The 10,153-nt window shown below is 40.5% G+C and overlaps 2 protein-coding genes across 2 annotated transcripts in view; one reads left to right on the top strand and one right to left on the bottom strand.

Annotated features, from left to right (window-relative positions):
- The window catches only part of gsdf (gonadal somatic cell derived factor), a 10,803-nt gene extending 8,124 nt beyond the window's left edge, over nt 1-2,679 (bottom strand). The window contains exons 1-2 of the mRNA XM_050052276.1: nt 2,574-2,679; nt 621-755 (exon numbers count right to left, since the gene is read on the bottom strand). The gene's annotated coding sequence lies outside the window, so the exon portion shown is untranslated. The remainder of the gene's footprint in view (nt 1-620; nt 756-2,573) is intronic.
- LOC126395095 (serine/threonine-protein phosphatase with EF-hands 2-like) lies at nt 2,678-9,833 on the top strand. Its single transcript, XM_050052267.1, has 15 exons — nt 2,678-2,754; nt 4,068-4,122; nt 4,274-4,449; nt 4,548-4,662; nt 4,785-4,831; nt 4,912-5,078; nt 5,236-5,272; nt 6,663-6,812; nt 6,937-7,287; nt 7,426-7,611; nt 8,135-8,277; nt 8,417-8,523; nt 8,656-8,819; nt 8,922-9,009; nt 9,326-9,833. The coding sequence occupies exons 2-15, from the start codon at nt 4,092-4,094 to the stop codon at nt 9,508-9,510; spliced, it is 1,947 nt and encodes a 648-aa protein (XP_049908224.1). The 5' UTR covers nt 2,678-2,754; nt 4,068-4,091; the 3' UTR covers nt 9,511-9,833.
- The last annotated feature ends 320 nt before the right edge of the window (nt 9,834-10,153 follow it).

Below are 10,153 nucleotides of genomic sequence, written 5' to 3' on the forward strand. Positions count from 1 at the left end.
AAATTTTTGGTATAACTAAGTCATGGTATGGTATGCTGTACATAATCACGGAAACTGTCAGTCAGTCATTCTGTCTGTCCCACGTTTTTCACTGATGTGGTTAATCTATGTGAAACTGCACATAGGCATTGAGGATTGGCATAGGTAGAAGGTGACAAAGCTACCAGTGGGTATGGACTAGTTTTTAGTAACTTTTCGCTCCAACCCCTTTCTTAATATCCTCACTTTTCCATATGTGTACATATATATACATTTATATACTAGATCAAATGAATGATTCATAATTGAAATATTTTCTGAAGTCTAATTTTTACACAAATAATATTCATACTGGTGTAACTAAACAATTTTAGTGTATTTTCCAATCTTTGCTGAGCAACAGTTTTGTGTGAAAGGAATTACAGGCCTGTCCCATATAGACACCTGTCTGAAATACAGGCCCGTTGATTTCAGTGATTTAAGCAAATAATAGCCTGGGCTGTATGAAGTATTGTGAGACTATTAACAAATTGTTGGGAGCCATATTCTTCACACACAGACACACACAGACACTCACACTAACACACAGACACAGACACACACAGACACACACAGACAGACAGACACACACACACACACACCTGAGGGCTGTGGGATACTGCTTCAGATCTCCTATAAGCGTACATGAATGAGCGGAGTCCTTGAGTATCAGACATCTCCCACCTCTTCCTTCTGGTAGCACCGCTGGGAGTCACACCAACGACAGCTGCTCCTGGCTGTGATCACAAAGAGCCTTTATGAACAGCTGAAGGACTGTGGAGGATGCAAGATACAGATGTGCCACAAGCAGACAACAAAAAACAGTCTCGACATGTAATTTCAACAAAGATTATTAAAAATGTAGCAGGATTTAATGTAGCAAAAAAATCACAGAAACTCACCTGTGGGAAATACTACTAGAGAGATGCATTTCATTTGTGGATACTGTAACAATGTACCACAATCCAACGGTCCACTCATTTTTACAATGCCTTTGGTGTCATCATTTTCTGATTTGTTACCGCTATTGTATAATTTAATGTGCATTACTGTTTTCACAGTTTCACAATTGCTTCCTGTACAAACCTCAAAGGCAATTTCTGGTCTTGAAACCTTATTTGGAATTGTGTTTAGCTCGCTGCATAGCTGTGTACCTACACGCATTTACTGTTTCTGTTTGGTGCATATTAATTGGTTTATTTTTTATTTTCTTAGTTACTGTTATCAGTGGCAGAATGTAAGTAAATACATTTACTCAAGTTCAATGAAATATTATAATAAGACCAATATTTGTGCCGGTGGTTTATGATGGTTTGCAATGTTTCTATATGAATGTCCACTGTCTGTATATCTACAATATTCTGTATTACTTAACATGTAAATTGATATATAAACATGTCTGACAAAAACATCAGACAAGCCAGTAGTCAATTAACTGTTAATGGAGATAATGCCGATGTTATTGTTATCATATGAGTCATATGAACATCTTGAGCCAAGGCCAACACAACCCCCTTTCAAAACAGATGCTGCCCTTTATCAGAGCCTTCATCCGTTTATTCAGCGTAGATGCCAGCCGTAGTAAGGTGTAATCCTAATCCACTTGCATCTTGTTTTGTTAAAGTGATCACGGGGCCTGTCCAAGTCACTTGGCTCTGATATTCACAAGCCTTTTAGCCAGTGTGTGTTTGTGAAGACTGAATGTGTGTAGCTGCAGAGAGTGGACATACAACATCACAGCCGCTGGGACCCGTACTGCTGCACCTGGGAAATGGCCAAGTCTGAATGATAACGCAAGACTCATTTAAGCGATTTTTTTGCCATTGTAACAGTGGCAAGCTGGCAAGTTTGGAGAACAAAATGAGTAGGTGTCTTTAAAGGTGCAGAAGAAGTGAGAGGAGGTGATGAAAGAAAGGTAGCGTGGCCAGGTAAGGTTCCTCTGGGCCAATCCAGTGCTTTGTTTTTACTTGGCTGTTGATGGTTCTGTTACGTTGTAAAACATCTAGTAATTGTAAGTAATGAAAATAATTTCTTAAAATGATTCAGGTTTATTTATGCTGTTGTTAATTTATTACCAAAAATGTATTATCAAGAATTTTTCTAATCTGGAGACTGGTTATTGCATCATTCCCAGGTTGCAAAATACAAGGTCGGACACCTCCGTCTCACTCATTAAAGTATCATTGTCTTTGACAGTGAAAACAGCAAAGGGTCATGGGATGCGGCATGGGAAAATCTCAACTACAGCTGAAGAAATGTGACAGAGGTGCAGCATTTAGCTCAATCACTCTAGTGAATAATCCAGCGTTTTTAAAGAAACATTCCTTTTAAATGCAATAATTTAATGTTGGTGTCTTTGTTTTTTTTTTTCATTTTTAGTGAGCATCTCAGTTCCAGGTAAATATATGCCATTACATCTTTATAGTACATGTAAACATTCTCAGTTAATAGTTTGCTTACTTTTGTATTCTCTACTCAATTTTCCTGCACACTGTGAAGCTGCCACTGGTGAGTCCTCCAGTCAAGATCTGACACAGTGAGTGAGTGTAGGTTACCTCAGCATGGTTATGATCAAGTGCTTCCCTCTTCTCTCTCCCGTGATCTTTAGCAATCAGAGCGGCTCTGTTGATCCAGCGCTGGTACCGTCAGTATGTTGCCCGGCTGGAGGTGAGACGCAGGTGCACGTGGAACATCTTCCAGTCTATTGAATATGCAGGAGAGCAAGACCAGAACAAGGTGAGCTCACACACAGTTTTGAACCTCTCCATGGTGACAATTAATTTCTAAGCCATGTTGGCAGCATGGTAGATCGTAATGTCAGTCAATAAGAAATATCTCAACAACTATTGGATGTACTGCCATGAAGTTTTGAACGGATATTCATGCTCCCCAGAGAATGAATTGTACAGACTTCAGTGATTCTCCGACCTTTCCTCTAGTGCCACAATGAGGTTGATGTTTTTGCATTTGACTGAAAAATCCAATCACAAGTTGATCGATTGTTGTGATATTTGAAATGGACAGCCATGGTCCCCAGAGGATAAATTGCATCAACTTTGGTGGTCCCTTAAAGGGACAGTTCACCCCCAAATCAAAAATACATATATTTCCTCTTAACTGTTGTGCTATTTATTGATCTAGATTGTTTTGTTGTGAGTTACTGAGTGTTGCACGGCCTTTTGCATGGTAATACGGTACGTGGGTGTAGTTCAGTAGAAAGAAAATAGTTTCTACATGATACTGCTCACAGCAAGGTCTGTGGATTATCATCAGTAACTGGATCACGACTTCTGGGAAGAGATATTGCTGCTGAGTTTTTCAAATGTATTTTTTTGACCCTTTGAGCACCACAAGCCGAGTGTCATCTAATTCTATTACATTAGAGAGAAGGCAGACATCTCTACAACTGATATCTCCAACACTCAGCAACTCACACCAAAGAAAATCTTGATTGATAAATAGGTAAGAGAAAAAAATATGAGGGCCTATTTTCGGATTTTGGGGTGAACTGTCCTTTAAACAATTCCTTTCGCACCACTCTGGGTCAAAATTTTTTTGTCCAGTACTTGGGTTTATGACCAAATATCTGCAAAATGAATCACAGCCTCTGTAGCCTCAGCTGTACTTTGTGTTTCATACTTATTAGCAGATGTTAACTGCTAACAAAACTGTGATAGTGAGCATATACACTGATGACATTAGCATTTAGCTCAAAGCAGGGAGCTGCTAGTATGGCTGCATATTCTAAGTCTAGGCAGCAGTAGCTCAGTCCATAGGGACTGTGGCCTGGTAGCAGAAGAGGTGCCAGGTGCCCTTGAGCAAGGCACCAAACCCCCAGCTACTTGGGGTGCCTATCTATGGGTGGCCCCCTCACTCTGACATCTCTCCATTTAATGCATGAATAGGTCTTCTTTGTGCATGTGTGTGTATCTCGGGACAACAGAGTAATCCCCTCAGGGATTAATAAAGTATATCTTCATGTTCATTAATCTTTCCTCTGACACTGCAAATTAACTTTGATTCTCAAATTATGTTTTTCCTTCCTGCAGCTCCACAATTTTTTTGGTTTCTTGATGGACCACTTCACCCCAGCCAGCAGCGAAAGTAAGACCGACTCTCAACTCCCGTTTAATTCACTGACTTGTAGGTTTCATTAGATTACTGACAGTGAGATAATCTGAGCTCACCCGGTTTACTCTCTGCTCATGTGACACTGATCCACTTCCCTCTTTTTCCCTCTCTGCTGTCAACGTAGGAAACCTAATATCTCACATCTTTCGTAAGAATGAAATCTGTCAGGACACAGAGTGGGAGAGATACTTTTGCTACAAGAGCGTCGAGGTCCCCGACAGCTACACTGGCCCCCATCTGACCTTCCCCATGACTTTCTGTGGGGTGTCGAAGCTGGTGGAGGCCTTCAAGCACAAACAAGTAAGCACACAGGCACATAAAATACACTCATGGCAGGTTTTCAAAGCAAGCATTCTCCTCAGCGCTCAGCTTATTCATACTGGTTTTCTTCCCAGTAGCAGCTTCATGCTCGATATGTTCTGCAGCTTCTTGGAGAGACTTGGAGAAATCTGAGAGGTCTTCCAAATATCAGTCAAGTCTCCTCCTGCCATGACAAACACATTACCATATGCGGTACGCAACAGCAGGCCTTTCCTGGACACATTTTGCTCTGAATTATTTTTTTTATTGCCCTTTAAACATTCAGCGTGCACTCACACGTCACAAATATTAACACATTATTTATCCATTCCCAGGAGACTTACACGGGCAACTTGAAGATCTGCTGTTGATATTCTACAAGGTATTTACAACATGCAAATCATCATATCGTCAGACAGGGATGTTCATTTTTAATTAACACCTTTAACTGAATCTGTCCAGAATGGTTTGCCGTCCTGTGAGACACCGTACGTCTTCAATGGAGACTTTGTGGATCGCGGTAAAAACTCTTTAGAGATCCTGCTCATCCTGTTTGGGTTCCTGCTTGTCTATCCCAATGATGTCCATCTGAACAGAGGGAACCACGAGGACCACATTGTTAACCTGAGGTAAGCTCATCTTTCTCTTCTTAAACACCAATTTAGCAGCTTGTTCTTAGTATTAATGTTTTTGTTAATTTAGTCACAATATGCTCAGTGGCTTTAGTGTTCTGATATATTCAACCTGTGTACACTAATCTGGTTGTTTGCTGTGTGTTTTCTTTAGATATGGTTTCACTAAAGAAGTTTTGGGAAAATACAGGGTAGGTTTTGTGTATTTCGCTTTAACCTTAACATTACAGTTCTCTCAGCCAAACTTAACCTCAGTAATGAAAGATGTATTCACATCCTTTTGCTTAAATAAAAGTAGCAACACCCAGTGGCCAAATTCAACTAAGTACATTAACTCAAGAACTGTACTTAATCACAAATTTGAGATACTTGAGCTTTACTTTTGCATTTTGGTTTTATTTAACTTTATACATATACTTAAACATTTCACTTTTTACTCCACTAGATTTGTCTGATAGCTTCAGTTACTCTTCTGATTTTGATTTTTCATACTCATCCTGTCCAAAGAAAACAATGTATCGCCAAATTTTGTTATTTTTAATTTGAATATTTCTGACTGACTCATGCCTTAAGTGTTTTTCTGAGCAGCAGTAGTTAGTATAAGCACAACATTTAACATCTACAGCAGTAAAATGCAACATACACTAAAGCAGTATTAATATTAATCCAAAAACATCATATGCTGTATAACAGTAAAAACATGGACAGGGAGCATTTTACTGCACAATGAATACTTTTACTTCTCATTCTTGAAGTATATTTTGCTGATAATAACTTTAGCTTAAGATTTGAATGAAGGACTTTTACTTGTACTGGAGTATTTTCCACAGTTTAATGCTTTTACTTGAGTAAAGGATCTTAATACTTCTTCCACCAATGCAAATGGACCCTCCAGGTGTTATACTGTTATATATTACATCATTTTATCATCGTTACTGATGCATAAATGTGAAAGTGACATTTTAATGTTATAGCTGTTATACTTTGTTGTTTTATACTGTTTATCCTATAGCCATGCATCATGTTTTAAAACCTCTTGTTCTGTATGTACAATCCAAATCTGCAAAATCAGCATAATAATGCAATGTACCATAATTCCCTCTGACAAGTATAAAGTGGCATCAAATGGAAATAGTCAAGTCGTGTACAAACCACATGCACTTTTATTTTCACCTCATTCTAGCCTGCATGTGTAAAAGTAACCTTCAGATTGTAACTTTTTCAATTCGCGTGATGTGGCTGACTCTGGCTGCCCCTTGAGGCCTGAAAAAATGTTTTACTAAAAACTGCCAGAAGCTATTTGATACATCATGTCATACTCCCAGCATGAGGGACATTGTTTCTGTGTGTGTTTATCAGAATCAGCTTTATTGGCCAAGTATGTGTACACACAGAGGGAATCTGAATCAATTTTATTCATCAGTACAACACAATCATATTAACTGGAACAAAGCCTCACTAGCTGGCTGAAAACTGTCCACATAAAAAGTTTATAGTTATATAGTTTTAGATTATAGTTATTATTGTATGTAAGGCTGTGTAACTGTATGTAAGTCACTGTACATTTGACCTGTTTCGCAGGTGCATGGCAAGAAGATCCTAAAGCTTCTGCAGAAGATTTTCAGCTGGCTGCCTCTGGCCACACTGATCGATAACAAGGTGTTGATTGTGCATGGTGGGATCTCTGACACGACAGACCTCGACATGTTAGCCAGAGTGGACAGACACAAAGTAAGAGAGGCCTTCAGCATCATTAAAATGACTCTGGATATGTTGTCTGTAAAATGCAACCAACACAAACATTATAATGATCATTATATAAAGTATTAATCTGTGCTTTTTTTAATGTGCGCAGTATGTGTCGGCTCTCAGGCCTCCTAAACTGACCCATGATGCAGTCAATGGCAGTAAGGCTCAGAATATGAACAGGAGCGGTGATGCTGGTGGACCACTGGAGGGCCGGCGTCGAGTGTGTTCTCTGACTTACCAAGGCTCGACCCCAGCTCACAGGCATTACTTCCAACGCCGCTCGCTTCATCACACACCAGTGAGCAGCCAAATCAACTGGTCGGTGGAAGAGGAGCTGAAAAGGAGGCGCAGGCTGGCTGGGTTTGACCAGTCCTACGGTGAGATGAAGTCGTCTGACTCCGACTCAGACCCGGAGTCTGGTGAAACAACACAGTCAGATGTGGATGAGTGGAAACAAGTAAGTGACAGGAAGGGTGTTAGGTCTCAGTGATTGTTTAACATTGAGCACTTTTCATGACTTTGTTATTTCCGGTCGTTTGGTGGGTTACTTAACTGTACAGACATTTCACTCTCACGATCATTATTTCACACCCAGATAGTGGACGTGTTGTGGAGTGATCCAATGCCCCAAAATGGCTGCATACCCAATGAGGTACGAGGTGGAGGCTGCTACTGGGGGCCAGACGTCACTGAGGAAGTGCTGGCAAGACACAACCTCCAGCTCCTCATCCGCTCCCATGAATGCAAACAGGACGGTTATGAGTTCTGCCACGACCGCAGGGTGAGCACAAAGATACACCTGAGGTAGAGTGTAAGGTGGAATACTGAATGTGGAAACAAGTATTTTTAGCCTGTAAGGGGTTTTGTCAAGTTCGACTAGAGATGAAAAACAGGACCTGTGGTTTTATTTATCAGTCTAGAATATTTTGGTGTGAGTTGCCGAGTGGTGTGAGGTCTGTGGATCATCTTGAATCACTGGATCATGATTTCTGGAAAGAGACATTGCTGTTGAGTTTTCCAAATGTATTTTTTTGGCGCTTTGAGCACCACAAACCGAGTGCCATCCAGTTCCATTATAAACAAGAGAAGGCAGACATCTCTACAGCTGATATCTCCAACACTCAGCAACTCATACCAAAACAATCTAGATAGATAAATAGCACTACAGGTAAGAGGAAAAATATGTATTTCTAATTTTGGGCTGAACTGCCCCTTTAAGCATTTGATCTGACAGCAATCAGTGATCACTTAGTCACTAACCGTGAGCCACAGCAAACTTACTTACCGTCTTCTGTTGCATCTAGGTGCTTACTATATTCTCAGCGTCTAACTACTATGCGGTGGGCAGCAACAGAGGAGCCTACATTCGAATGGGCCCCGATCTGGTCCCCCACTTCATTCAGTATCAGGCCAGCAGGACAGGCCGAGAGCTCTCCCTGAGACAAAGGTACAAACACAGGGCTGCACAGAATTCGAGACGACAGAAATCCATTAAAAATAATCTAATGTATGTCCCCAAAACAAATACTTTCAGTTGAGTAATTTTGGGAGAAGTGAAAATGTTTTCTCTACCTGTTCTTTGTCAGTGTCGGGTGGACAGAGAGATCAGCCCTGCGAGCTCTAAGGGGACAACTGTTCGTACATAAGTCCGATCTTATCAGTGCCTTCCAGGAGTTTGATCCAAACAACAAAGGTATAGCTATGTGCTTAACAGCAGTGATGCATTTTAAAACTTTAACAGTCACACTGAGTTATGCACAACAGATTATTGTGTCAGCGTATAAGGATGTAAATAACTCCACTGTATTTATCCTCTGTGTCTCAGGGATGATCTCTTTAAAGGACTGGGCCACTGCCACAGAGAGAGTACTGAATCTGGGTTTGCCCTGGAGGGTGCTGCGCCCTCAGCTTGTCAGCAGCACCCAGTATGGCATGGTAGACTACCATCAATGGATAAGGGAGCTCTCCATCACTGAGCCCAAACTAGAGGTCAGTCTTATCGGTCTGCCTTTCTCACTCCATTTCTCTACCTTCTGAAACAAACAAACAGAGTCACAAATTCTTAATCGATTTGTCTCTCTACAATATCAGGTCTCAGATAACAGCATACTGGACACTATGTACAAAAACCACTCCAACCTGGAAACCATCTTCCGGATCATAGACACAGATCACTCAGGTTGGTAGACAGCTAAGTCTGGATTCCAGACACAACAGCTCCGTATCTTTCTCTGCTTTTGAACCATGTTGGCGGCATACTGTAGCTGTAAGGACGACGATCTATTGGTCAGCAAGTCAAACCACTTTGGTCCAGACTGAAATATCTCAACAACTATAAGATTGGTTGCTATTAAGGTCTTTCTATAAATACTCTATAGATCTCTCAACTCAGAGTGAATCAACAAAATGCATGGCACTCACACAAAACAGAGATTTTCCACGCCACAAATTTGAAAAGTGTACAACTACATCTTCCCTCCTTTGTTTCATTCTAGGTTTGATTTCTATTGAGGAGTTCCGGCAAACCTGGAAGCTCCTGAGCTCTCATCTTAAGACAGAGATCAGTGACAAGGCCATCACCGAGCTGGTCCAGAGCATCGACTTTAACAAGGACGGGAGCATCGATATCAATGAGTTCTTAGAGGCTTTCCGACTGGTGGACCTCTCTGCACATACCTGAGAGCCTGGACCAGGAGCTGTAGCGGAAGCCTGCTGCATAGAGAACACACAGGACAGTTTTTTGTAGATGTTCACCTGGATACACATCTGTGGAAATTCAAATTAGTCATTTGAAATTTAAATCATTTGACATGTGCAAATCAACCTACCTCTTAGATTTGTGGCTCTCTTTTTTAATTTTTACTTTTTTGAGTGTATTTAAGGAGTTGACTCCATGATCGACCGGTTTAGTTGTACATAAAAAAAAAATTAACACACGTGATGTTGTCTTTGCCTTTCATATTGACAGCAGGGACCCCACCAATTTTACACATCAATGTCTGTTTACGGTGTTACAGAGCACTACTGCATATGTGAAAAATGTTGATATAGCCTTTTGGGGTCATGGAGTTGGAAAGAAGTGAGCTTACCAGACCTCTGCAGCCCATAGACATATATACATATATATATATGTATGTATATATGTCTATGTCTGCAGCCCACTCCTCGTCTCCACTTAAAGGGCCAGTGTGTAATATTTGGCATGGTTTATTGTCAATCTGAATCTGAATCTGAATCTTCTACCCATTAATATGTTTATACAAGTGTATAATCGCTATAAAATAAAATTCGTTTGGTTTTCGTAGCCTTATAATTATGCTTTT

Source organism: Epinephelus moara, chromosome 9, assembly GCF_006386435.1.
Source record: "Epinephelus moara isolate mb chromosome 9, YSFRI_EMoa_1.0, whole genome shotgun sequence".
NCBI classification, from domain to species: domain Eukaryota; kingdom Metazoa; phylum Chordata; class Actinopteri; order Perciformes; family Serranidae; genus Epinephelus; species Epinephelus moara.

Coding starts and splice junctions, on each gene's coding strand:
- LOC126395095 (XM_050052267.1), top strand. CDS start 4,092: ATGGACCACTTCACCCCAGCCAGCAGCGAAA. Junction 8,278..8,416: donor GAGCTCTCCCTGAGACAAAG/GTACAAACACAG, acceptor GTTCTTTGTCAG/TGTCGGGTGGACAGAGAGAT. Junction 8,524..8,655: donor GTTTGATCCAAACAACAAAG/GTATAGCTATGT, acceptor TCTGTGTCTCAG/GGATGATCTCTTTAAAGGAC.